General features: G+C 55.2%; 2 protein-coding genes across 5 annotated transcripts in view; one reads left to right on the top strand and one right to left on the bottom strand.

Annotated features, from left to right (window-relative positions):
• The window catches only part of HSF1 (heat shock transcription factor 1), a 99,031-nt gene extending 96,415 nt beyond the window's left edge, over positions 1-2,616 (bottom strand). For both annotated transcript variants that reach the window (XM_074943663.1, XM_074943664.1), the window contains exon 1: positions 2,488-2,616. In XM_074943663.1, coding sequence (XP_074799764.1) covers positions 2,488-2,616 — 129 coding nt within the window. The remainder of the gene's footprint in view (positions 1-2,487) is intronic.
• Positions 2,617-2,919: 303 nt separating this feature from the next.
• Positions 2,920-27,324, top strand: part of BOP1 (BOP1 ribosomal biogenesis factor) — a 109,265-nt gene continuing 84,860 nt past the window's right edge. The window contains exons 1-3 of one of the 3 annotated variants that reach the window (XM_074943662.1): positions 2,920-3,028; positions 6,472-6,663; positions 22,540-22,665. In XM_074943662.1, the coding sequence (XP_074799763.1) occupies positions 22,546-22,665 (120 nt within the window). In that variant the 5' untranslated portion in view covers positions 2,920-3,028; positions 6,472-6,663; positions 22,540-22,545. Of the gene's footprint in view, positions 3,029-3,093; positions 3,366-6,471; positions 6,664-18,701; positions 18,851-22,539; positions 22,666-27,324 lie in introns of those variants that run through there. The other 2 variants (XM_074943660.1, XM_074943661.1) reach the window with 2 other exon arrangements.

Raw genomic sequence — 27,324 nt, 5'->3', positions numbered from 1 at the left:
TAATCTCGTAAAAATAAGCTTAGAGGGTTTTTCATGCAGGTCCCCTCATCTGTACCCTAGAGTTCAGAGTGGGGAAGGAACCTTGACAACAGGCCAGAGAAGTTCCCAAAATAATTCCTAGAGCAGAAATTTTAGGAAAAAAACCAGCAAAAAATTAGCAATGACGATGGGGAATCCACCAGGACCCTTGGTAATACATTTCAATGGTTAATTACTCTCAGGCCATGTCTACACTACTACTTTTGTTGGTATAACTTATGTCACTCAGAGGTGTGAAAAACCACCACCCTGAGCAACATAAATTAAACTGACAGAAGCGCCGGTGTGGTCAGCACTATGTTGGCGGAACAGCTTCTCCCACCAACACAGCTACCGCCACTCGTGGGGTGGTTTTATTGTGTCGACGGGAGAACTCTCTCCAGCCAGCAGAAAGCAGCTACTTGAGCAATCTTACAGTGGCACAGCAGTATTGGTACACCTGTGCCACTGTAAGCTTGCTAGTGTAGACATGGCCTCACTGTTAAAAATTTATACCTTACTACCAGTCTGAATTCGTCTAGCTTCAACTTCCAGCCATTGGATCGTGTTAGACCTTTCTCTGCTAGACTGAAGAGCCCACCATTAAATATTTGTTCCCCGCATAGATATTTATAGATGGTAATCAAGTCACCCTTTAAACTTCTTTGTTAATCAAAACAGACTGAACTCTTTGAGTATTACTATAAAGGCATGTTTTCTAATCCTTTAGTTACTCTCACATCTCTTCTCTGACCCCTCTCCAATTTATCAACATCCTTCTTGAATTGAGGACACCAGTCCTGGGCACAGTATTACAGCTGCAGTCACACCAATGCCATATACAGAAGTAAAATAACCTCTCTACTCCTACTACTGTTCAGCAGATACAGTTCTACAACGGTTTGTCTACACACAAAAGTTGTACCAATTTAACTATACTGGTATAGCCTGCACAGAGTTATACTGGGGTTCTCAAACTTCATTGCACTGTGACCCTCTTCTGACAACAAAAATTACTACATGACCCCAGAAGCAGGGACCAAAGCCTGAGTCTGCCCAAACCCTGCCACCCCAGGTGGGGGACCAAAGTCAAAGTCCGAATCCCACTATCCCAGGGGCCAAAGCAGAAGTTCAATGGCTTCAGCGGGGGTGGACTGTAACCTGAGCCCTGCTACTCAGGGCTGATGCCAAAGCCTGAGTCACACAGCCCAGGCTGAAGCCCTTGGGCTTGGGCCCCAGGCGGTGGGGCTCAGGCTTCGATCCTGGGCAGTGGAGCTCAGGCTTCAGCCCTGGGCCCCAGCATGTCTAACACCAGCCCTGGTGACCCATTAAAATGGGGTCCCAACTCCCAGTTTGAGAGCCGCTAAATTATACCCATATGTTGGTGCTTATACTTATTCCCATAAAAGAAGGGGAATAACGTACACCAGTATAAGGCATCCTTACAACTGCATCAGCACACTTGGAGTTGTACGGATATAATTATTTAAATTACTAAAATTACCCCCCAAAGGGGGGAGGGATAGCTCAGTGGTTTGAGCATTGGCCTGCTACACCCAGGATTGCACGTTCAATCCTTGAGGGGGCCATTTAGGGATGTGGGGCAAAAATTGGGGATTGGTCCTGCTTTGAGCAGGGGGTTGGACTAGATGACCTCCTGCGGTCCCTTCCAACCCTGATATTCTATGATAACAGAATAGTTATACTGGTTTAAAAACTGTTTAGACAGTCCCACAGGTCTCATGATTAAAGATCACCTGTGTGGTCTTTTCACAGGTACAAAGAGTGCAGGGTCTTTTCTAAGCAAACGAGTTGCATCACTTTCAGTTAAAGTATTCTTTTTAAGCCAGTAGAAATTCCTATATATCCATTCTTGTAGCTGTTTAAGAGTGGACGATTTTGGTTTAAACTCAGTAAGCGTGCCTACACAGCCTCTCTTACCTTTTAAAAGAGTCAGTTCAACTCAAACCTTCAATTAAACCAGCGCAACTTTCTCGTTTAGTCAACCTCTAAAAGAAAGCTGGGGAAGATCAAATCCGCTAATCAAAACCACGTGCTCAATTTGTTAGGTAGTTCAGCGATATCAACTGGAACAGGCAATTACTCCCCGGGGAGCGTCCTGAAAGATGCACCTTGGGCCTTAAACTACGCTGCTCTGGGCGCTCAGCGAGGGGGTGTGTTGCCTGCTCCCTGCTTGCCCCCCAAAATGCTTCCCGGCCTCCCCGCTCCGAGCCGCCCCTGGCTCTCGCCAGCCAGTGCTCGGAGTTCACACCACGAAGGGCCGCCCCGGGACTCCCCGGGCCCAACGCCTCCCGAGGCGGCTGCCCGCCCGGGGCGCAGCGTGGGGCGAAGGCCGCGGCCGGCTGCCCTGGCGAGACTCCCCGCGAGCCCCCCCGGCCAGGGGCCCAGCCCCGCGGGACAAGGCCCGGGCCCCGCCGCCGGCAGCGCGCTCCGGGCCCCGCCACTCACCGGGCTCCAGCAGATGAGCGGGTCGGTGTCGGGATCCTCTACCAGGGTCCACAGCTTGGTGAGGAAGGCGGGGACGTTGCTGCCGCCGCCGGGGCCCGCGCCCACCCCAGCCGCCCCCGGGCCCTCCATCCCCGCGGGGCCGGGGCTCAGCGCGCGGCGCCCGGCCGCGGGCCCACGAGAGGCCGGGGCTCGCCGGGGCCCAGGAGCGCCGCAGGGGGCCGCGGGGCCCAGCCGCCGAGACGGAGGCGGGGGGCCCGGCTCGCCGAGGGTCGCTAGCGCCGCCTCCCGCCGCGGCGGGGCCCGGCCGCGGCCTGCGCACGGAACCCCCCGGAGCCCAGCATGGCCGCCGCCATCTTGGGACGCCTCACGGTGGCGGCCAAGCCCCCTTCTGAGCCAGCGGGGCGCATGCGCAGCCCACCCCACTGTCTCCACCCCCTCCCCGACAGACCCCCGAGCTCTGCGCTTGCGCTGTCTGCCTCGTGCGCTCTTCCCCCGTCCGACGCCCGGGCCGGAGTGAGGAGCATGCGCACTGGGCGCCCAGGTAAACGCGCGGGGGGGTGGGAATGATAGAAAGCGCATGCGCTGGAGCCACTGGCTCCTCTGACCTTTAACCCTTGACCCCAGTCCACTTGGGACCGGAACGCTTATCCCAGCCGTGCCGTGCAGAACGGCCTGTCCCGGGATAGCCCGCTCCCCTGGGGAGGAACCGGGAAATATTCCTGATTACCGCGCGAGGGGGCGGAGCACCGTGACCTCTGACCCCTGCACGTGGTGCGAGGAGGCGGAGCAGCGCGGCGCACGCGGGACTCGTGGAGCCGCCGCTGGAGGAGCTGCCCTGCCGGGAAGGAGCCATGGAGCGGGCGGGGGGGAGCCGCCGGGTGAGGCGGGGCCCGTGGCGGGGGGAGGGGAGCGGGCGGGGGGGTCAGTGTGTGTTTGGGTCGGGGAGGGGGGGATCGCCTTCTGCTCCCAGTCATGCCAGCATGTGCTCGGCGCTGCACACACCCCCTCGCTCCGGCCCCTGCCCTTGAGCCAGGTCTCTTCCTTCCTGAGCGTCTCAGTCTATTTCCTGGGACCAGGTGAGGGGGCCTGCAGCCCGTAGTTGGGGATGGGGAGAGATTCCTAGACCCATCGCTGAAGCCGGATATACAAAGGCAGCTCTCTCTCCGGGGCTGGGGCCTTTACGGTCCCTCCATGTCTGTTGTGTACACGCTCCCTTCTTCTGTTTTCAAGGTGGGGAGCGAGAATTTTCTGCTGAATGTAATTGACAAAGCTGAGTAACTCTTGCTTGTAACTTTAGGGAGACCTGTTTGTCCTCGCTGGTGCTTATGAGAGTTACAGTATTGCGCAACTTCAAGCGGGACAGTGTGCGCATGTGGGGTGTTTGCGAGGCACTGCTGAGAGTGGCTGTTGCTTCCCCCCTTCATTAATAGAATTAGCAGCACATCGGTGTGGAAACTGATGTTTATCCAGGGTTTCAGAGGTAACCGCTTAGGGTGGTACTTTGCAGTAAGCGAGGCTAGCTCACAGTTCCCATATTACAAAATCCAGCATTGCCTGAACTCCCTTTACTGCCCTAGCTGCACAGGGGTGGTGCTGGGACCAGTGACTGGCTCATAGGCTATGAAAGGCTTTTATCTGAGGGTGGGGATGTGTATGTGAAGGGACTCTCTGGGAGGACGTTTCTGAGGGGAATCAGTGGGAGGCAGGTCCACGGGAGACCCAGAGGTAGGGAACAGGCCACTCCTGGGCAACCAATAGGCAGCACTGAGTGGCTGAAAGTTTCCAAAAGAGGGGTCACAGAGGGAGGCAATGCAAAGGGTAGATTCCAGGAGCCAGAGCTGGGATTGGAAAGTGGTTCAGTGGCAAAGCTGTGCCCTAGCTAGGAAAATAAATACATTAGGCGCAAGAGAAAGATGAAGGCAAGTGTAGGCCCACTACTTAGTAGAGAATAACAGCTAATAACGAGCAGCACCAAGACGGCTGAGGTGTTTAATTCCTACTTTGGTTCAGTCTTCACTAAATCGGTTAATAGTGCCCAAATGGTTAACACAATATTAATAACAAGAGGGAGGGAACATAGCCATAATGGCTGGGGGGTGGGGAGGGAAGGACAGGTTAAAAGATATCTAAATAAGCTAGATGTATTCAAGTTAGCAGGATCTGACATTATTTGCCCTAGCGTGCTTAAAGAACCAGTTGAAAATCTGGAACCATTTGTGGTCCTCTTTAAGAGCTCATGGAGGACAGGTGAGGTCCCGGAGGACTAGAGAAGGACAAACATTGCACCTACATTAAAAAGGAGAACAAAGAGGACCTGGGAAATTGTAGACCAGTCAGCCCAACTTTGATACCTGAAAATATACTGGAACAAACTATTAAACACCTAGAGGATAATAAGGTGACAAATAATAGTTAATATGGATTTCTCATGCAAAACCACCCTAATTTCCTAGAGGATGAGGGGAAGCAGTAGACACGATATATCTTGATTTTTTTTTTTTGTAAGACTTTTGTGACGGTCCCACATGACAATCTCATAAACAAACTAGGGAAATGTCGCCTTGATTAAATTACTATAGGGTGGGTACACAAATGGTTGAAAGATCATGCTCAAAGCGTAGGTATCCATGGTTTACTGTCAATCTGGGGGAATGTATCTAGTGCGGTTTTGCAGAGGTCAGCCCCGGGTGTGCTTAGGAGGGGTTGCAAACACTTTGGAGAGCAGGATTAGAATTCAAAATGACCTTGACACATTGGAGAATTGGTCTTGAATTTCATCTTGCTGATTTCATAAGTGCTATACCTAGGAAGGAAAAGTCAAATGCACAAGTACAAAATGAGGAATAACTGGCTAGGCAGTAGTACTGCTGAAAAGGATCTGAGAGTTATAGTGGGTCTTAAATTGAATATGAGTCAATATCGTGAAGCAGTTGTGAAAAAGGCTAATATTATTCTGCGGTGTATTAACGGGGCCTTCATATGTAAGACACTGGAGGTAACTGTCCCATTCTACTTGGTGCTGGTGAGGCCTTGGCCAAGAGTACTGTGTCCAGCTTTGGGCACCACACTTTAGGAAAGATGTGGAAAAATTGGCTAGAGTCCAGAAGAGAGCAACAAAAATAATAAAAGGTTTAGAAAACCTGACCCATGAGAAGAGGTTAAAAAGCCCTGGGCGTGTCTAGCCTTGAGTAAAGCAGACTGGGGAGAGACCTGATCAGTCTTCAAGTATGTTAAGGGCTGTTATAAAGAGGATGATGATCAATTGTTCTCCATGGCTGCTGAAGGTAGGAGAAGTAGCAATGGCCTTAGTCTGCATCAAGGGAGATTTAAGTTAGACATTAGGAAAAACTTTCTAACTACTTAAATACTAGAACAGGCTTCCAAGGGAAGTTGTGGAATCCCTGTCCTGGGAGGCTTGTAAGAACAGGTTGGACAAACAGCTGTCAGGGAAGGTCTCTGTGTTCTTGGCCCTGCCTCAGCACAGGGGGCTGGACTAGCCAACCTCCTGAAATCCCTTGCATTTCTGTGTTTCTACAGTTAATTGGTATGCAGGTGAACCATGTCTCGCTTGTACAGGTGAAGCAGGCCTTCTGGAGACTTCTCCTAGCAGGGAGGGGCATCATCAAATTTAAGTAACAGCAGCATTTCTGGGAAGCCATCAAGTTTGTGACCCTTACTCGTGTCCCTCTTAGGCCTGGTCTATGCGGATACGTTTTACCAGCATAGCAATGTGCTGCTGCAGCTATGGCAATAAAAGCCCTAGCATAGTTCTACACAAGTTCTAATTGTCAGTTCTCTGAACCGGTGTAACTCCTTTTAGACTGGTGTAACTGTGCACACGGGAGGGTTTGCTGGTATAACTGTACTAGCCAAATCCTCCGAGGGTCGACAAGGCCTTAGACTGTGGCTAACTGTGAGGATACGATCTCTTCGGGGGCAGACCGTTGAGGGTTCTGTGCAGTGATGTTTGCGCTTTCCTTTCAGCTCTCCGTTCCCAGTACCCAAGTGCTGGAGGAGCAAGCCCAGGAAAGTGATGACCTGACAGACAGCGAAGAGAGCGTCTACTCTGGGCTGGAGGATTCTGGAAGTGACAGCAGCACAGAGGAGGAGGCGGAGGACCAGGACAGCGGTGATGAGGGGAAGCGGAAAGGCAATTCACTCTCAAAGAAGGCACACGTAAGTGTGAAATGTCAGAACGTGGCCGTATAATACTGGTGCCTTGTAGCTGTGCCCCGAGTTCTCTCTTAAAATGTAACTTTGCCTAGAAAGACAATTCCATGCCCAATAAATCAGTGCTCTCCCCCCATCCTCTCCCGTCAACAGTTTATGTGAGTCACATGCCAAAGGATTTGCCAGGTAGGGAGACTCCTCCATGAGAAAGCCTCATGGCTTCAGTTTGCAGGCCTTGGTGGTAGGGGAAGAAAGGGAGGTGTGTGCATGTGACCCAGGATAATGAGACACAGCTCATGTGGACGAATTTCTTATTATTGTGGGGGCGCTTATTAAGCGTGTGGTTTATTATTCTGTGTGGTGACAACATAGGACATGCTTCTCAGATTCCTGGCTGGGATGATTTAGTTGGGATTGGACTAGATGACCTCCTGAGGTGTCTTCCAACCCTGATATTCTATGATTTGTATCATTCAGCTGCCGTGCAAAAATAGCTTGAGAACCGAGGTTTGGGGAGCAGCGGTTCTGGCAGAGGAGATGTGCATTTACGGCAGCGAAATGGTAGAGGAAGCTGGAGTGTTCCTTGCGTGTTAATAACTAAAGGACGTCTAGGTCTCCTGCCATTTCTAGAGCGAGATCCTGCACTCTCCTACACCGCCTTCCAGCTGAATGCAAATACTAACCTGGGTACAGCTCCTGTGAGCTGCTGCTGTGATTCCTGTGTCACAGATTAGGAAACTGAAGCGCAAGATCACATCCAGAGTAAGAAAACAAGTAATTTACAATGAGCAAGTTAAAATTTTGTAACTGCCACATTTTTAAACACTAATATAGTCAGTGTTTATATAACTGTGAAACCCTGTGCACGCTAACGCCCTGAAAGAGCAGCACTAGGATTGCCACGCTGGCCAGGGCGGAACACAGGTCTGGTCTCTGACAGGTGCTTTGGAGGAAGGTGAAAGCACCCCACATAGGCAGCGGTGGGATAATCCTGCCTCCACATTCAGTCTCTTTCTAACTCCTTGTGGTGAGATTAGTTTAACCCCCCAAGGGTGAGGTTTAATGGCTTGTTTTCCTTGCCTTGGCTTGGCCCAAGAAGGGAAGTGATTTACAAAAAGCTCACACAGCCAGTGGCAGAGGCAGAAGTAGAGCCAGGGTTCTGGCCTTGGAGCATGTCCCATGAGTAAGGCTCCATGTCCATCGTGGAAGTCACGGATTCTGCGACTTTCCGTGAGCTCCGTGACTTCTGCAGAGGCCAGTGTGGCTGACCCCAGGGCCGCTTGATCAGCTTGCCTGGGGGCCAGCTGCTCAGGCTTCTCCAGGGACCGCCACACCAGCCGCTGCTTGGGCAGCTGGCCCCGGGGACCACCAGAGCAGCAGTGCCCCGGAGGCCCCCCCAAGAAGTGGTGCCCTGGGGCCCCCCAGCTATGATTTAGTCAGGAGTATTTATAGTAAAGGTCATGGACCGGTCATGGGCTGTGAAATTTTGTTTGTTTCCCGTGACCGGTCCATGACTTTTACTAAAAATACCTGTGATTAAATCGTAGCCTTACCCATGAACCAGACTGTTCTCTGTTGTTCTTCTCCTAGAGCTGTAGCTGCGTCTAAGTGCTAACCACACAAACAGCAGCTGGTGTGCAGGGGTGGAGGTGAGCAGAGTGCCTTCAGTAACTGAGGATTGCTGGGTAGGATTGTGAATTCAGCGTCTGCCTGACGGAAAGCCACAGCTTGGCTCCCAGCTGGATGCAGCCCGAGTTCTTGACCTCTCCTCAGCGTTTCTGTTGCCCCTCAGCTGTGCTGGAATTTACTCCTCTTGGGTTTGACTCCACGCTGGGTAGCCCTGCTGTCCTTTAGGAGCTTGCGTGGCAGGCAGCTGGGAAGCAAAGCCGTGACGGTACAGCTTAAAGTCAACTCCAGTGTCATCCTGTGCACGGCGGCGTCTCGAGCGCCCTTTGTGCTGCCTTCTTTCCTCATCAGCACGGCCAGTGAAAGGGCTGGAGTCAGAGCAGGGAACGGGCACGTCTGAGGACACATGGCCTTGCATAGGGCTCCTGGCTGTGTCCCCCCTTTCGCCTCCCTCCTGTTATGAAGCAGGAGTAACCGGATGGCTGCAGCGGCGTTTTACTAAGGCAAGAGCTGTTTCCCCTCCCTGTCCTGCACCTCACTTCGTACTCTGTGCGTCTACGCCCACCACTGCCCTGGTGCCAGGAACAGCCCCCGATGGGCATTTTGTGGTGACTGGAGACATGGGAATAGGAGGGCCTGTCGGGGGCCCACTTCCAGCCCGTGGGCCTGTCGGGGGCCTGCTTCTGGTATACGGGATGCCTGTGCGTTGCAGGTCGGCTCATGCAGAGGGTTCTGTGGCATGGTAGGCTGGGAGTGTTGAAATCCAGTTTAAGCAGCCGAGGGGTTCCACACAAGGAAAAGCGATCAGACATGTCAGACTTGGCCGGGAATCCGATTACTTTTTGATTTCATGTTTAAAACAAAACTCCTTACCACAGTCACAGGAATTTTCCAGTGTGTGTTAAACAAGAGCCTCCTCTCCTGTCCTCTCCCCAGTTCTGCAGTGAAGTCACAATACGTGATTTATCATTCGCAACCTATGTGGAACAGACAGTAAATGGTGAGAGGTCTTGCATTCCTCCAGCAGCTTGCCGATCCCCAAGCACTTTGTGGACAGAGCCCATACACGAAGATGAATGCAGCCATCTGTAGAGTGGAACAGAGCAGCTGTCTAACAGCACATGACAACCTTGTGTAATTGAGGACCCTGTGTAGCATTAAGGGGCATTTAGGGAGGCAGAATTAAATCACTAATGTAGAAATTTCCTCCGGACCCTACTCCTCCAGAGGGATACCGGCTCTTTAATAACTGCAAGAAGTTAGTAAATAAACAAACAGAACTGGTTGTGTCCCATGCAAGGATGCCACCTCCAGCAGCGCCGCACCTTGTAGTGACTCTGCTGGGGCACTGGTTTGGTGCCGACTCAGGAAAACTGGCCTTTTCCCCTGAAATGTCCCATGGTCATTACCACTGGTGCAGTGTAGACAAGGAGCCAGCAACAGCCGTCATCTTAACCACAATATCCCCTAGCCCTGCTGCTAGTGGCGCTATGAGGTGGTGGTTCGGATGCTACCAGCTGGCCTACCACAGCGCCCCTCTGTTGCTACCAGAGTTGCCTAAATTGTAGCAAGCGTAGGAAATCTGAGGGGAGCAAGGCCCAAAGGAAGAGCAACACCTATCAAATTCTCTCCCTGCACCTCTGCGTGCCTTGGTCTCTTATCCAACACTAACCTGACCCTGCTTAGCGTAGGAGATGTGACAGGCTCCCAATACAGGGCAATGGACCGGATCTTCATGTGTATTTGCACTGAGGCTTCCCTGTGTCAGGCTGAAAATGGACTTCTGACTTTGATGCAGGAGTGGGTGTGAGGCAGAGAGCTGCAGTCAGACACAGTCTGACATAAGTGTAAAAGGAACCACAGCTTACTGGCACTGGGTAGAAAGGCTTCATTTTGTAGACGCTTTCCCAAGTTCCAAGGTTTAAAATGAGTATTTGAAAACGTTGGCTGGATATGGTGCCCTGTTCTAAACCAGCCTGGTAGTTCATGACAACGGGCTGCTCGCCCTTTCTGCAGTGGGTGTTGAATGCTGGCTGTTGGGAGGTGTGTTTGATGGTGGGTGCCAAACGCAGCTAGCATAGATGGGGCCTGCGTGTCCGGTCTGAGCTGCCCTCTCCTCTGGCTAGTGGCTATACGGGTGTGTCCAGGCTTCGCTACGGTGCGAGCTGTGCTGCTAACCTGTCCAGCAGCCCATGGGCTGTGTCAAAGAAGCAGATCAGTTAGTGTGGAGGTGTAGGATGCTGGGCGTGGGGCCTGGTCTGCGGTGTACACCGCGTCAAATACAGCTCCTCTTAGGCACCCTCCCATGTGGCTGAAGAGTTTGGCCTTTGTTGTGGGAATAGCACTCAACTCAGAAAACAGGCTTGGCCTGTCAGAACAAACTAACCGGATGGGGCTAGAGCAGGGCACCTCACCCACGCCAGTGTTGGAGACTGCTCATTTAAACCTGGCTGTTTTGCCCCGGGTGGGACGTGTAATCTCCAGGATGCCTCTCCATGGCCCTCGGTGGCAATGTAGACTCCCTTGAACTGCGCTCATACCTGCCTTCCCTGGTCCAACTTCGGAACAGCCTGCTCTTCTCCTTGTTCTTTTGCTCAAGTGTTTTGCCGGGGGTCTGCTGTTGGTGCCTGAGAGGGAAAGGAAGACGGGCCCAGCAATGATCAGTAACTGCTGGTGTGGAGGTTGTTGGTTTGGTACGGTACAGACCCATGGGTCCGCACTCTGGGGCCTGGCGGGGCACAGGACCCTCTTGGGGTTTGCATGGACCCTGGTGCTGCCTGATCTGGATTGCTTTCTAGCTTCTGTCCCTGAAAGGAAGTCCCAATATCGGGCAACGTATGGTGACCTGAGGTTGGGGCTTCTCTTCCCCTCTTCTGCATTAAAGCCCTTCTGTGATAGCTTCTTCAGCTAACCAAGCACCGGAGATCCCCAGACACTCCCAGGGACCTCTATCGTCAGGCCAGAGTTGTTCTCTGGTCCACGCAGAAGGAACAAGACGCCTAGACTGCATCTTGAGTCTGAACTAGGAAGGGGATTGGGCCCTGTCAGAGCAATGTAGCAGCTGTTGGGGAGCAGGGTAGGGGTGGGTTGCCGTTTTGGGCATGGGTCAAGGAAGGAGAGCAGTAAAGGTGGGGAGAGGCTGTGAAGAGAAATGTGCCCCACCCCCAGATTGTGGAAGCTTCGGGGAGGCAGGCCCAGGATGAGTCCCCCCCCCCCCCCCCGCCGCCCCGAGGTCTTGTGGATTCTCAGAGGCTCATGGGCAGTTTTATGGACTCTGACGCCTTACGAACGGGGCGGGAATGATGCTGGCATTCTACCTTGCAGGGAAAGTTTCAGGGCGACTCGGTGGCCTGATGAGTAAATCCATCTGTTTTGGTCCACCACGTCTTTTGCCAAACTTTTGACCTACGTGCACTCGAACCAACAGTGGGGCAGTTTGAGGGCGATTTAGCTTTGAGCATAAAACTGACACTCTCCACTGCCGACCGTCTGCCATTCTGCTTTCTGCCTGCATGCAGCAAGGGGGTGGAACTGGCAGGCCAGGACTCCTTTACAGTCAGTGTGTGGATGTCCGAGAGCTCAACTGTCTTGGCAGCCTCTTAACGCATGTCTAGCCCTTAGAGCTTGGCCATCTCTTTTGCCAGAGCTTTGTATCTTTGTCTCATGGGGCGTCCTTCTGACTTCATGGCTAGTAGAGTAGGGACCAGATCCAGGAGCAGTGGTGCAATATAAACGGTCAGGACACTGAAATACAAAATAATCTGGGTTGGTTTTGTGGGGGGTGGAAACTGAGCCACACCACCCAACAAGTCTAACATCAGCCCTGGTGACCCCATTAGAACAGGGTCATGACGCACTTTGGGGTCCCAACCCAGCATTTGAGAATCCCTGGTTTCCACGTAGAAAGCAAGCTGAAGTGAGAGCGGGCCGGGGGGGCTGTTGGCTTCCGTAGTGAAAGCCTGGGAGAAGAGCTCTCTGATTTTGGGGTTGTGTGTTCCATAGGCCTTCTGTTGATCTCTGGTGGTTGCCTACGGTCATGTGCTCCTCTGGTTCGATGCTGTGAGACAAGAAGTTTTGAGAGAGTTGGTGGTTCAGAAACCTGCCCGCTTTGGTCGTGCGTGTAGGGGATGGAAGTATACGAAAGACGTACTGAATTCTGAGTCAAAGTGACTAAGCACTGTTGGTGTCACACCTGTATTTCTCCGTAAGTCATGACCTGGACGTTTCACTCGGGGCAGGAGTGCTTTGCAAGTCTAGGGCACTAAATGCCAGGAAGGAGACCGCTTGTGGAGAGCTTTGTCCTGTGGCAGGGGTAAGCGAAGACTCTTTGAATGCTCTGGGAGCGTACACCAACAGGATTGCCTGTCGTCTTGTGAAAGGGAAACCAGCGTGTGCTGCGACAGCTGCCAGGCAAAGGGGCTGTCTCCTTCCATACCCACAGCTAGTGTCTGTTACGCACAGTAGTTCCTTGTTCAGCTATCTAATGGGGGGGTAGGAGTGAAACTAGGGTGCCTGGACGTGGGAGAGGGGCTTAGGCTGCGATGTAGAGAGAGAGAGTAGCCAGCGTGGCCGGGAGGGTGTTCTGAATGGCCAGAGTGGCAGAGGAGAAGGCTCTCCTGCACACCATGGCATTAAAGCTCTGAGCTTGTTCTCCTGCACTGGCAAGGCCCGGAAGCTCTTGCAATGGAGCAGAACACACAGTGCCGGGGCATCCTGCTAATCCACCGTGATGGGGGAGGACGCTTCTGGGAGGTGACTAGACGGATGCAGCTGGGAAGCAAAGCTCTCCTTCTGTTCAGGAGCCATGCAACAAACTTCCATCCCTAGCCCCCTGCTGTCTCGCTGCGCTGGCTCTTGTTGGGCACCTCCCAGACAGCAACAGCCACTTGAGTCCGTTGATAAGCCAGGATCCAGTCTGAGTGGGGAGGCGCTGGACGGAGTTGAGCCGCCCCGTTCCCTTCGGGGGCCTAGAGCCAAAGGGCCACTGCCCCGCCTGTTGGCAGGCTCGAGGCCTCTGTCCTTCGCGCCTGCCTAGGTTACAGGACTGTGCAGTAGTTAGGCCGTTGCCGTCAGGTTAGATTTCCTGCTGAGGGCTTCCAGCATGTGACAAGCCGTGCTTTCCTCCCGGGCAGCCCCTGTGCGGAGCAGAGCGGCCTGATTCCGGGGGAGCCCAGCTGCCTGCCGTTGAAGGCCATGCTGAGTTGTTTATTGGCTGCTTTTATAATCCAGGCAGCCCCCTCGGCACTGCTGGTCTCTCTGGGGCACCGTGAAAGAGTCTGGAATCCGTCTGTGCCGCGCTGGGGATAGGCAGCACTGGGACACTGTCCGTGCAGAGCTTGCGCCAAGACGGGCGCTAGGACCCTGCTGTCCCAAGGGGCCCCCTGAGAGCTTGATGTCACACTCCGCGGTTCAGCAGGGAGGTCCGATCGGATGCTCTGTTTCTAAAGGATTCGGGGCACTCCCTGCGACGAGTGAGGCCGCAGTACGTTCCCCTCCATGCTGCCCAGTCACTGCTTCTCTTCCCTCCACCCCGTGCAGTGCAGCACTTAGGTGGTCAAAGGCCCAGAGCTATCAGGTTGGTCTGTCGGCACTTCCGAGGCCTTCCTGGGCCTGAGACAACCCATGCGTTCCCAGAGGCAGGCGCTGCCTTCTCCCTGACCGAAGGCCTTGCCTGCCATGCTTACGAACCCTAGGCCGGTTTGTGGCACTCGATGGCTGCTGCTGTTTTTGTCCGCGGGCGTCTCAGCCAGTGTGCTCAGGGCTGTCTCCCCACAGCTGATCCCGGCGGCATGGTGCTGCTGGCAAGGCAGGGCTTTGGCCTGGGAAGCTAGCGTGGTGTCTGCGGCGCCTGCCCCACGCGGCTGGCCGCGAGGCTAGAGCAGCTCGGGGTGAGTTAGTAAGGCTGTTAACCAGCCTGGGGCTAGCTTCGCTTTGTTTTCGTGACTGATCAGCATCGGCTGCACACCCCCACCCTTTGACTCACTTCCCCCAGGAAACAGGTGAAGCTGAGGTGTCAGCTCCTCCAAAGGAGAGACCCTCTCCCCAACCCCTGGAGCTGAAGGACCTGCCTCTTCCATCCTCCTTTTGGTTCACTCGGGTGCTTAGCTTGGCGTGGCGGTTGCTTTGTCAAGCCCGGTTAGGAAAGCAGTGGGCAGTGCTTCTTTGGGGGGGGGGGTGTCTGCACAGCTTTCTCTTGTGCCACGTCCTGGCCTCCGTGCTGGGCCAGGGCCTCTCCGGGCTCGGCATCTCCACCATGCCTAGGGCTCAGAAACTTCTTTAGCAGCTATCCTCCTCATCAGACCTGGGCTGCACCAGTCGGTACACGCTGCCTGCGAATTCACTGCACTGGCGGACCGTGGGCTGCTGCAAACCCCGTTGCTGGACGTTCCAGGGTAGTGGGGGCAGCTGGATGCGGGGGAGCAGCAGCACAGAGGCTCCCCATTTTGGTAGCAATGGGGAGCCTAGAGGTCTAGTTCTGGTGCACGTACAGGGCCGAGAGCTGGGGAGAGCTACCCTAATAACAGCTGGTCAGAGCTAACCTCAGTAGCCCTTCAGGCTCCTGAGAGAGGCCTAGACTCCCGAGGCTAATTGTCCCGTTATCCCTCCTTTGCCTCCTGGAGGCCCAACCCAGTAAGACCCCAATCAGGCTGGCCTGAGATGCTGCTGGATGTCTGGTGGCTTTCACACAGCTACTGGGAGGGAGGCTGGGGCTGGTGGGAGTAGGCTGGGGCAGCTGCAGCCAGGAAGATGAGCCGTCCGTCCTCTGGGGGGAGTGGGGGGGCCATTTGCCTTCGTCTACTGCTGGAGCCCCCAGCATGAGGGCTCTGGGCCAGGCTATGCAGGTCAGCAGACTAGATCCTCAGCGTCCGTCTGCTCTTTAACATCAGTGAAAGTTTCAGACCCATGAAAGCAAATTCTCTGAACTGCGATGACCGATGTGCCTGAACTCTCCCGCTGTTTGGAGAGCGCAGTCCTGGCCAGTCCAGGCTCTTGGCAAGGGGATTTGCTCTGAGCTGGCAGACGTGGCCGTTCCAGCTGCTGTTTCTGTATAATATGGGGGATTGGTTCGGGCCCGCTCACGTCTGGGCTCACAGAGTTGCTGTAGAGACTTGAACTCCTGCATGCCTCTGCGGGTATGTCTGCCCTGCCAGGAGAGCCCCACGGCCGGCCCTCCTACCTTGCGGGGTCCCAGAGCCTGGGCTCCAGCCCGAGCCTGAAAGCCTGCACTGCAATAAAACCGCCCCTTAGCCTGAGCCCTGCGAGCCTGAGGCAGCGTCCCGGGCCAGCCGCGGGTTTTACTGCCACGTAGACCAGGGGCGGGCAAACGTTTTGGCCCGAGGGCCACATCAGGGTGCAAAACTGTATGGAGGGCCGGGTAGGGAAGGCTGTGCTCGCAAAACAGCCTGGCCCCTGGCCCCTATCCCCCTCCCACTTCTCGTCCCCTGACTGCCTCCCTCAGGACTCCCAAAGCATCCAACACCCCCTGATCCTTGTCTCCTGACTGCCCCCTCCTGGGACACCCCCCCCCGCTCCCTTCCCCGACTGCCCCCCAAACCTCCATCCCATCCAATCGCCCCCTGCTCCCCGTTTGCCTCCTGAGACTCCCTGCCTCTTATCCAACCCCCCGGCCCCAGCCCCCTTACCATGCCGCTCAGAGCAGCATGTCTGGCTGCCGCGTCGCCCGGCTGGAGCCAGACAAGCTGCCCTGCATGAGCAGGCAGCCCCGGAGCGCTGCCTGCACGGCAGGGTGGCTGCAGAGGAGGGGGGACAGGAGGGGAGGGGCCGGGGGCTAGCCTCCTGGGCCAGGACCTCGGGGGCTGGGCAGGACGGTCCTCTGATGTAGACAGATCCTGAGTGTGCTGGCGACTGAGGCTCAAACGTGGACGTGGCTCGCTAATGAAAGGGGGTTCGGCGGTTTCATCCTAAGCCATATCACAACACTACCATGCCGTTTGGCCAGGCCCACACGACTGGTCAGCAGGGGGCCCGCCCCGGACTGGGAGGGGCTGCTGCAGGTCAGCAGAGAAGTGCAGTGGGAGAGTTGTGGGGCGCAGGCTCAGAACCAGGAACTTGCAAGTCCTAATTCTGGCCTTCTCCCGCCTCCCTCTGGTAATCCTCCCATCCTTGTACCAATTCTCTGCGGGTGACGGGGTGTCTGGCTGGTCTGCCTCCCAGAAGGGCTGCCAAGAGAAATAGGTTAACAGTTTGTAAAGTCTCACACTCGCGCGCACACACCCACCCCTGTTGGGGCACCGTTCCCAACACACAGACACCTACACCCATGTGATCGGCAGGTTGGACTTGAGTTTTCACCTTTCCCAAGTCAAGGCTTCCCTGGTCATTTGCAGGCTGCAGAGAGGAGCACAGACCCGACCCCAGCCCTTTCCATTCAGCCGTGGGCGTGTCCCAGCCTGGCAGAACTGCGAAGGAAACCCAGCAGTCCAGACACAGCTCTCCCAGCAGGCCTCTGCCATAAACACCAGCGAGTGCAGCCCCCCGCTGCTCCCAGCCACGCGCCCACCGTCCCACGCACACACTCCTGGACTCTCTCTCGCATTCGCACATCACACCGGACTCCTGTGCACACTTCATGCTGCTTTCTCCTGCCCTGGACGCCCGCCCCACCTGCCACTAATCCCACACCTGGCTCCCTGCTCCCATTCCCCCTCTTCCCCGCCCCCCCCAGTGCCGTCACCGGTCACCCCAAATCCATCCCTTCTCCCCTCTCAGCAGCAGCCCCTTCCCCAGACGTCTTGCATCCGCAGCACCTCTTCCCCAGGCCTGCCAGCAGACCAGAGATTCACCTTCACCCGTCCTCCTTTTGGAAGGGGGGCTCCTGGAGGGGGTGGGGGGGTGCAGTCGTTGGTCCCTCCCTGATGGAGGATAATGAGCCAGGTATTTTCCAGCCTGTTCAGGCGAGAGGGGAGTACTCTGGTGCTGGTCTAAGCCGGGGGGGGGGGGGGTGTGAGGAGAGAGCAGGCCTGGGCTGGGGAGTGAGGAGCCCGGCAAAGCCGCTGAGTTTTTCTCAGTCTCCCTGGGAGTGTCTATGCCGCAGTTAAAGCCCCACGGCTGGCCTGGATCAGCTGGCTCGGGCTGCAGAGCCCTACCACGGCCGTGTAGACGTTCGGGCTTGGGCTGGAGTCCGGGCTCTAGGACCTTTTCGCCTCGTGGAGGCCCAGACCCTGGCCCCAGCCTGCACATCTATGCTGCAGTTAAACAGCTCAGAGACCTGCGAGCCTGACTCAGCTGACCTGGGCCAGCCCTGCGTTTAGACCTACCCCTGTGGCCAGGCCCAGGAGCTGCTGCTGAGCTGAGGCAGTGAATGGCACTCCCCCCCCCCCCCCCCCCCCGGGCCCACGAGCGTAACAGCAGCAGCCGCTCTCACCCCACTCAGCTGCAGCATAGGCCATGCTTCGTTCACCTTTTTCACGGCCACATGGGCTCGGGGCTCTCTCCGTGCCAGGTGAGAGGGTGCAGCAGTGGCTGGTGCTGGCTGGACTTTGCCAGGAAAGCTGGCTGCTTGCCCTGGTCCAGCAGACGAGGGGGTTACGGGGCTGAATGCCAGGCTGCGTGTCAGATGGGACACGGGGCGCCTGGATTTCCGTGTAACTTCTTGGCAGTCGCTCTCATTATGTTTTTCAAATGTAGCATCCTACGGCTGTGCTTCGTTGTGCTTTATTGTTCTCTGGCTCTTTTTAATATGAGTCTCGAAGTTTGTTCTGCCGTCCGTCTCCTTCCTTCTTCCTCGCTTTCCGTTCAGTATTTTCCCTTCTCGTTCGTTCTTTTTCCTCCCTTCCCTGATCTTGTCCCACGTCTCCGACTGCAGTCCGGGATTGAAGGGCATCAGCAGAGCGGGATGTGGGGTGTGCAGGTCTGCAATAGTAGGGGGCTGCGGATCAATGTAGAGGTCTGATTAGCCACCTGTGGGAGGCTTCCTTCTCCCAGCAATCCCCCTGGCTGGAGCCAGGGACGGTCTCCAGTCTTGTCTGGCTGTGAATCTGAACTGTGGCTGAAAATGACTGAGCAATGTGCTCCCCCGCTCCGGACCCGTTGGTTCCTGTTGGTGCAAACTCCCTTCAGCCCAGGTGAAGGATCCTGCTGCAGCCGGGGACTTGGCTGCGAGTCTTGCTGATACCAGCTCACCTCCTTGTCCCCCGGCCCCCTGCGGTGGCTTGGGAGTCAGGGGCTGCCCCAGGGACAATTGTTAGCTTGTCCCTGTTAGCTTTCAGCGCTGCGTGCTGCCCTCTAGTGGACTCCAGTGTCCCAGCAGCTGGGCCTGTTAGAGGCGCTCTTTGTTGGTTTGATCGCCGAGCAAAGCCCCCGGGTTACCCACCACTCCCGATTAGTTCAAGCAGAAGTTAAAGGGCCCTAATCTACTAAATGGCTTCACTGCTGCCCCCTGGGTGAGCTGAGCCCCGTCGCACTGATTCCTAGCAGAGCTCTTCCAAGCACCAAAACCAACCGACCTGCGAAACGCACCGAAGGGTTTTCCAATCAGCCCTTGATAAAGGAATGACCTGTGAGTGCACTCGGCATGTACCCAGCCATCTGGATCATCTCTGCAGGGGTGAGTTGGCTTCCCCCGATGAGCCCTGAGCCTCCTATCAGCGCAAAGGCCTGGCTAGCTTCCGGGCACCTGTGGACGTCGAGAAAGCAGCTCCCCAGAAAGCCTTTGGTCAAGAGCAGGGCAGGGTCTCTGCCAGTCTGTGCTCGAACGCTGCCCTGTCTGTGGACTTCCTCATGGCTTTTGGGGACCGTTGCTTTGCTAGGGAGAGTTCTCCGCAGCTGGCTAATGCCCGGAGATGTAGTTAATCGCTAAGCACTAGAATCCTGCCTGCATCCCAGATGTGCTAGAGGGTGACTTGGGATGGATTTTACGCAAGGGCTCTGCTTAAGCAGCCCAGAGGCCGTGGTTTGATCTCCGCTCCCAGGGAGCGCGCAGCTTGTCTTCTCTGCTGGCTAGGTCACTGCTGAGGGTGTCGGTGGGTTACGCAGCCCGAGGGCGCTAGGAAGGGGCCGGTGCTGAGGGCGGAGGATGGTGTGCCACTGGCTGTCAGGCAGCCTGCAGCGCCAGTGACCCAGTCTGGCAGTGCGAGCTCTTTCTCCAAAGCTCACCGTGGTGGCGGGGGGAGAGGGGAAGTGAGTGGGGGGGGGAGATGGAAACTCCGGTCCAAAGCCATCTGAGCGCCAAAAGCCTGGAGAAAAACTTATCTCCAATCTCCTTCTTAAAAAAATTTAATAAAGCCTTTTGTTTTTGCAGTAATCTCATCCCCTTGCTGGCCCTGTATTTTCCAGGCTCTCTCCCACCCGGCTCCCTGCGGCTCGGCGGGAGCGGCGTTGGTGTTGTGTACAGTCGAAGGTGATCGCACGCTGTGTGGATTTTACTGCTCCCCTGAGGGGGGTTTTCTGGGGCTGTTTTTCTGATTATTTCATTGACTCCTCTGGTAAACCCGATCCAGCCTGGGTCCCCTGAGGGGGGCGGGGGGAGAATCTCTTTTCCAGGGCCGGGTCTGCAGGTCAGCGAGTGGGCGCAGTCTGCAACGTGGTGTTGTCTGGTTACCCGTGTCAGAGTGGGGCTGAGCCCTGCCCGGGCTGCGCAGGGTGGCTAATGCCTGGAATGCCACGGGGGCAGTCCTGCACGCCACACATCCCAGCATGCAGCTCTCTGACTCAACATGCAGGGTGTGCTGGCACCGGGGGCCTTGCCAGGCTGCCCTGTGCTGTGCTGGAAGCTGTGTTCGGCGCCATTTTAGGCAGATCCGGTCTGATCCCGTCGCTTCTGACAAGCGGTCAGGGTGACCCATGGCTGGACATGCTGTGGGCACCCCTAGGTACTGTGGAGATGCAGGTGTGTGTCGCTCTGGAGCGCTGCCCGGGGTACCCTGAGCTGCTTGGAGGCGCACAGTTAGCAGAGGGCTGTGAGTGCAGCCTTGTGCCTGGCCCATTCTTTGCTAGAACTGCCTTGGGCACAAAGAAAAACTTGTGGTTACGAAATAGCAGCACCCTTGGGTGTCATCAGCGAACCCATACCTTGCAGGGACGCTTTGGGGGCTGGCTGCACCAGAGGGCATCAGACCGAGCAAAGGCCCATCTGCTGCTCAGCCCATGTCTCAGATACATTGTCCATAGGCTTTAGACACCCCAGTTTGAATCTGGCTGCCAGCACCTGCAGTGGCCTTAGCCTGAGACTTTCTCCCATCACTCTGGACCTTACTAAAGTCAAGATATACCACGTCTACTGCTTCCCCCCTACCCACAAGGGTTGTTACCCTGTCACAGAAAGCTATTAGGTTGGTAAAAAGAAAAAAGAAAAAAAAAAAAAAAAGGAGTACTTGTGGCACCTTAGAGACTAACCAGTTTATTTGAGCATGAGCTTTCGTGAGCTACAGCTCACTTCATCGGATGCATAGCATATCGTGGAAACTGCAGAAGACATTATATACACACAGAGACCATGAAACAAAACTTCCTCCTACCCCACTGTCCTGCTGGTAACAGCTTATCTAAAGTGATCATCAAGTGATCATTGATCATTGATCAAGTGATCATGATCACTTGATGATCACTTTAGATAAGCTGTTAGCAGCAGGACAGTGGGGTGGGAGGAAGTTTTGTTTCATGGTCTCTGTGTGTATATAATGTCTTCTGCAGTTTCCACGAAATGCTATGCATCCGATGAAGTGAGCTGTAGCTCACGAAAGCTCATGCTCAAATAAACTGGTTAGTCTCTAAGGTGCCACAAGTACTCCTTTTTTTTTTTTCTTTTTACGAATACAGACTAACACGGCTGTTACTCTGAAACCTGTCATTATATTAGGTTTGTGTGACTCGATTTGTTCTTGACAAATCCATACCCACTGTTACTATCACCTTATTATCCTCTAGGTGTTTGCAAATTGATGGCTTAATTATTTGCTCCATTATCTTTCTGGGCACAGAAATTAAGCTGACTGGCCTATAATTCCCTGGGTTGTCCTTATTCCCGCTTTTGCAGATGGGCACTGTATTTGTCCTCTTCCTATCCTATGGAATCTCCCATCTTTCAGGACTTGTCGAAGATGATCACTAATGGTTCAGATATCTCCTCAGTCAGCTCCTTGAGTATTCTCGGATGTATTTCATCAGGTTTAGGTTGGACATTAGAAAAATCCTCCTGTCAGGGTGGATAAGCACTGGAATAAATTGCCCAGGGAGGTTGTGGAATCTCCATCCTTGGGGATGTTTAAGAGCAGGTTAGACAAACACCTCTCAGGGATGGGCTAGAGAATACTTAGTCCTGCTACGAGTGCAGGGGACTGGACTAGATGACCTCTCGAGTCCTTGCCAGTCCTACGGTTCTAAATCTTGGTTGCCATGGTTAAACGGGCTGTGGGTGGGGAGTCTGTAGGGACATGTGGGGCGAGCATCAGAAATCCTGAGGCTGCTGGTTTGCAGGGAAGGGGATGCTGAATGCAGAGCTGGGTCCGGCTTGCTCTGGGAATGGGTGATGTGGTCTGCAGGGGCTGCCCAGGCCTGTGTGCTCTGAATAGCCAGATGTTTATCTCCCAAGCTGCCAGCCCCCTCCAGGGCCTGAGGAGCCTGCACACATCCCTCTCCGCTGTTCCTGGGGCAGGGCTGGGCTAACCAGAGCATGCCTTCCCCATCCCCATCCCCATGTCCTGTCTGGTGCCCCATCTCTGCAGTAGCCTTGTCTGGGTGTGGAACGAGCAAGTGTCCTCCCAGAGGGGGTTATGCCATGGGCTGCGTGGGGCAGGTGCCTGTGGTTTGACCCTTGGCTGGGGGATTTAGCAGAACGTGACCAGCCAGCAGAAGCTACAGAGGGGAGAAAAAGTCAGCCAAGTTAGAGGGTGTTCTCCTCTGTGGCCGGGGAAGGCAGTACAGCTGCCTAGAAGATTGCCCCAATGGCTAGCCCCCAGGAGGTTGGGGCTAATTCTATTTTTCTCTTCACAGCCCTGGGGGCTGTAAGGGTGGGCTGTTCCTTTTTTAGAATCACCTAGTCTAATAAACTAATTCCTTCCTTGGGTAATATGGTGACCCTGGTCTACCCAGGATCCTTAGGGTAAGGGCTTGGGTGGTGGGGGAAAGACTCAGGAGTTCAGTAGGTCCTGGCTTCTGTGATGCTCTGCAGCTGACGGGCACTCTGGGAGCTTCATTGAAATTCCCAAATGGGGGAGGTTACCGAGTCAAACAAGTGGTCATGTCACGCACAGTCGGTGTAACACTGAACTAAGTCTCTGTCTTCTCATTGCCTTGCAGGCCAGGATGGCTTCCCAGAAGAAGGAACAAGTGCAGTGCCAGAGCTTGGAGAACGACTCAATGCCCAGCGCCCAGCAGGGACTGCCTCTGAAGGGTGAATACGAGGAGGACAGCTCAGACGAAGAGGTAGGACCCAGGTTGAAGTGGCATAAGCTCTGCTGTGGTTGAGACGTGGTGGGCTTGCTCAGCCAGGCATGGCTTTGTGAGCTGGGCGTTTCCTCGGGGCCATTGCAAAGTGCTGATCATGGTGAGTGGTAAGGCGGTGGAGTTGGTCCCTGCTTGCTATAGAGCCTGCCGGTCTCCAAGGGCTGGGGCAAGGCGAAAAGACCTCTTCTGCGGAGACTGGGAAGCCAAGGAGAGTCAAGAGGCCGGGAAGTAGTTCTAGGCAGCAGGAAGGAATTGGGGGGCGGCTGATGCTACCTGGGAAGCAGTGGGATTTTTTTTTTTTTTTTTTTGCATGTGCAGTTTGTTCTCGTGTACCTCGAGTAATTCATTGTGGGGTCCACAGCCTGGAAAACAGCTTCAGGCCTGTGACGTCTGATCTGTCTGGAGTGTTTTCAGGGCAAGGAGGGAAATCCTCAGCAGTGTCCCAAACGGAGCGGGAGCTAGGGGCCATGCTGGAGAAAGCGGTGCTGTAGTCCCCCTCCATAGTGCGTCGGAAGATCTGGCATGTTGGCGTGTGGCAAGCTGGTGCTCAGGAAGGCCAAAGGAAAGGGAATTGAGACTAAGTGCTTGGTCAAAACAGGCAGCAGGATGGGACGAGATCAACAGGGAGGCTTTCTTGGCTCACCTTTGGGGTGAAGGGGAGAATTTCCCCCACGCTGGCTGCTCTGTGGGCTGGGGGGGCGTACATGCCATTTCACCAATTCCATTGTCTGTCTGGGAAATTGGTACCCAAACTGCTTTGAACTTACACTCCACAAGACCCCTGCGGTGAGTGAGCCAGGCCCGTGAAAGTGCCTGGTGCACTTAGCTGTGGGGAAAGCCATGAGCGGCAAGGGAATATGCTGCTGTCTGGAGGGCAGGCCCCATGCAGTGCTGAGGCTGCTGGCTAATGCCTGTCGAATGCCACGGAGAATTGCACTGGAAACGTTCGCAAGGAGCGGTGAGCCTGGCAATCGCTCTCAAACTGCTTCGGGCCCTGGTAAAATAAGGGGATGAAGGTTGAGAGCCAGGGTTCACGTCCATCCATCCATCCATCGTACGCCCACTCTGTGATTACGGCGGCTCTGGTCGCCCCAGCTCAAAACGGACACTAGAAGTGGGAAAGGGACAGAGAACAGCAACAAAAACGTTCAGGGGTCTGGAAGAGCTTCTGTGTGGGGAGAGATTAAAAAGCCTGGAACTGTTCTACCGGGAAAAGAAACGACGAAGGGGGGATATGACTGAGGTCTATAAAATCAGGACTGGTGTGGAGAGAGTGCCTAGGGAAGTGTTGTTTACTCCTCCTAACACAGGAACCAGGGGTCACCCAGTGAAATGAATAGGCAGCAGGTTTAAAGCAAACGGAAGTATTTCTTCACACTGCGCACAGTCAGTCTGTGGAACTTGTTTCCAGAGGATGCTGTGAAGGCCAAGACTATAACAGAGCTCAGAAAAGAACTAGATAAGTTCATGAAGGCTAGGCCAACAATGGCTATTAGCCAGGATGAGCAGGGGATGCAACCCCATGCTCTGGGTGTCCCTAAACCTCTGTGTGCCAGAAGCTGGGAACGGGCGACGGGATGGATGACTTGATGATTCCCTGTTCTATTCATTCCCTCTGGGGCACCTGGCACTGGCCACTGTGAGTAGACTGGATGCAGGGTTAGCTGGATCGTTGGTCTGACCCAGTGTGGCTGTTCTTATGTTCTAGAGGATAATGGAACCATCGGCGGTAAGCAGCTTTACCGGGGGGATGGTGAAACATTGGTCTTGCTGGACAAACTTGATTCTGTTTTTTAATTGCCCAATCAGCGACCAAAGGGAATGGAGTAAATGGGATACACTGGATTCCGGTAAAGCCTCTAGTCCAGTGCCAGGACAGAGGGGATACAGAGGCCCAGAGAGGCAAGATACTCGGGCAGGAGAGAGCCAAGGACCCACCCTAGGCTCATAAGGCAATAGGCACTGGAGTGCTTTGCCTCTCGGGTTAGGCTGGGAGAGAAGGCTGCTGTAGCTTTCTGGGGATTGCGTAGCTGGAATCGCAATGGGCTCGTCGCTCTTGGTTCTGTGATCATTAGTTTGCAGTCCCCCAAGACTGCTTAACCGTCTTCAGCCTGCCTGTTTTGGGGCAGCGGTTGGGTCTGAGGCTGTGAACCCAAGGGTAAGAGCTCGCTCGGCCCAGAGCGTGGGGCGAGGAGACTGTGCAGTGCTGCTGCCTCCCGGGGCCGCGCTGCCGAGGCTGGCGGGGTGTCCGGAGCTACAGGCTGCTGTTCCGAGAGCTGGGATGGAATTACCTGAGTTGGGGCTGGCTGGGCCGTGGGGCGGACACCCCAGCTCTCATAAGGCACGCAGCAATTGCAAGAGGTCAGGACCTTCGTGTTAAGTCTGCTTTGAGAGGAGGGGGCTTGGGAGCCTGCTTGCCTGTCTGGTCCTGTGAAGGCCCTGGAGGTTAGATGTTAGCGGGCTTGAGGCCCACCTGGGCCAGGGCTGTCCCTGCCCCCAGATCTGGAATAGAGATTTAGAGAGAAGTGAAATATACGACTTTAGAAAATGTACACTTGTGTAATGGCTGCAGCATAACCCAGGGAAAAACCCTTTCATGCAGGAATTCAAGGTCTGTCTCCCCAGCTGGTCCTATTTCAGGGCCCCAGTGGGGGAAGCACTGATTCAGAACCTGCTGACATCAGAACAACTTTCAGTGGTTTTGTTCCTGACTTCCCTCCCCCTGCCCCCAACCCCCTTTCTGTGATTGTATTTATCTCTCTTCCATAAGAGCCCTGAGGCTTCCGCTTCCTGCGGCTGCGATGCGCACACTGTATGCTTTGTGTTTGCCTCTGCTGGGAGCCCTCGCTTGCCTATAGCTGGCTGAGGGCATGGGGCCCAGCCACCCCTTCCCCATAAGAGAGCGTGGAGCCAGCCCCCATCAGGGCCAGCCATGTTTCCCCCAACAGGGCGCCAGTTTCTCACTGAGCCTTGACTCCAGTTGAAGCTCTAGGTGTGGCCTCGCCCTCCAGGGTGAATGAGAAGCTCTTTTGAAGTCTGTGTAGGGGGATTTGTTTAGAGACACTAATGCCCCCTCCCCACATCTGGTGAGTTATTGCCACTAGGTGCTGTGGGGAGCAGCCAGCCTCCCGACTCCAGTTCCATCAGCAGGTACTGGGCGCTCACCCCACAACCTGGGGCTTCCTTCTGCCCAGCCACTGTGGAAGCTACAGAGCCAGTTGGATCGTTGAAGGAGTCGCCTGGCTACGGTCTCACTCATCCCCCGACCATACGGCTGTGGTCTGGTGGGTTGGGCTGTGCGTGTGGAGGGGAAGGAGGGGGCCTTTCTGCAGAATTGCCTGCAGGTTGGGGCTCTCTTCTCGGAAGGGGCTCAGCCAGATCTCTGCTCCTGCTGCCTCTTCCCACCTGCACTGGACTTGCCCAGGGCGCCGCCTCTGGGCAGGCTGCCTCCCCCATTTCTGTAGGGAGGGCATATTGCCGTGCTTGCTGTGAGATCCTAGACTTCAAAACCTTCTAGATTTGTGATTGTTCCTGGGGGAGGGTTCAAACCCTCCCTCTCTGCAAAGGTCATTGAGTCCAGCTGGGTGTTCCTCAGCGCAACTGTGCAGTTAGTCAAGAGAACCAGCCCAGGCTGTGTAAGGGCCTGGGCTGTAGGTGGTGTGGCCTAGCGGTCACAGCTGGGCTGAGGTCTGCCCAAGGGCAGTAATCACCAAGCTGGAGCTGGAGGAATTGCAATAGCCAGGTCCCGTAAGCAAGAGTCGGGTTCAGAGTCAGGCCAGGGTTGGGAGGCCGGAGCTCAGAGCTGGTACCGGGCTGGAGTCGGGAGGCTGGAGCTCAAGCAAAGGGCCAAAATCTGTGTGGTTACCTGGACAACTTCCAGGGGCAACCCCTGAGGATAAATAGGGTGCTTGGCCAATCAGAGGGCTGTAGGGTACCGTCAGTCTGGGTCTCTTGGGTGGTCTCCATGGTGCTCCCTGGCTGTACCTCTGCGTGGTCTCCTGGTGGCGCTGTGGGAACATCAGCTGACCCAGGCTCTGCAGACCCGGGTTCTAGTCCCCGGATCCTCACAAGCTGTACCCCGGAAATCGGAGTGGGGCTCGCCCAGGCTGGCTGCTGCTGGCAGAGGATTTCAGCCCTCGGAGCTGCTGGTCCCCGTCAAACCAGGGGCATCCAGGCTTTGCTAAGAGAGAGGGACAGGTTGCAACTACCTTCACCTTCCATAGGAGAGAGCAGTCTGCACAGCTGACAGGACTGAGAGCCAGTCCTCCCGCTCCACCAGCATAGCAATGGCCTGACTGGGTCAGACCCCAGGCCATCTAACCCAGTCTCCTGTCACTGGCCCTGGCTGGCACCAGGTGCTTCATAGGAAGGTGTGAGAAACTGGACACTCAGCAGAGTCATCTGCCCCCCTCCCCAGGTGTCTGATCCATTGTCTGAAACCCCTACAGCAGGCGGTTTAATACCCCTAATTAACCAGAGCTCTGGATGTTCCTGCTCTGCACAGAAAGGTCCAGCCCCTGCGGTGGGGGGTCTGAGTGAGCAGCCTGCATGGCATGCTGGGTAATGTCGGCTGCCGAGCCCCCAGGGCTGCCCCCTGGGAGCTCCTTTGCCTGTTTCCTGGCAGGTTTTTGTGCCGAG

This window comes from Natator depressus, chromosome 2, assembly GCF_965152275.1.
Source record: "Natator depressus isolate rNatDep1 chromosome 2, rNatDep2.hap1, whole genome shotgun sequence".
NCBI lineage: Eukaryota > Metazoa > Chordata > Testudines > Cheloniidae > Natator > Natator depressus.
The sequence above is the reverse complement of the archived record's forward strand: the minus strand, read 5'-3'. Positions and strand labels throughout refer to the sequence as shown.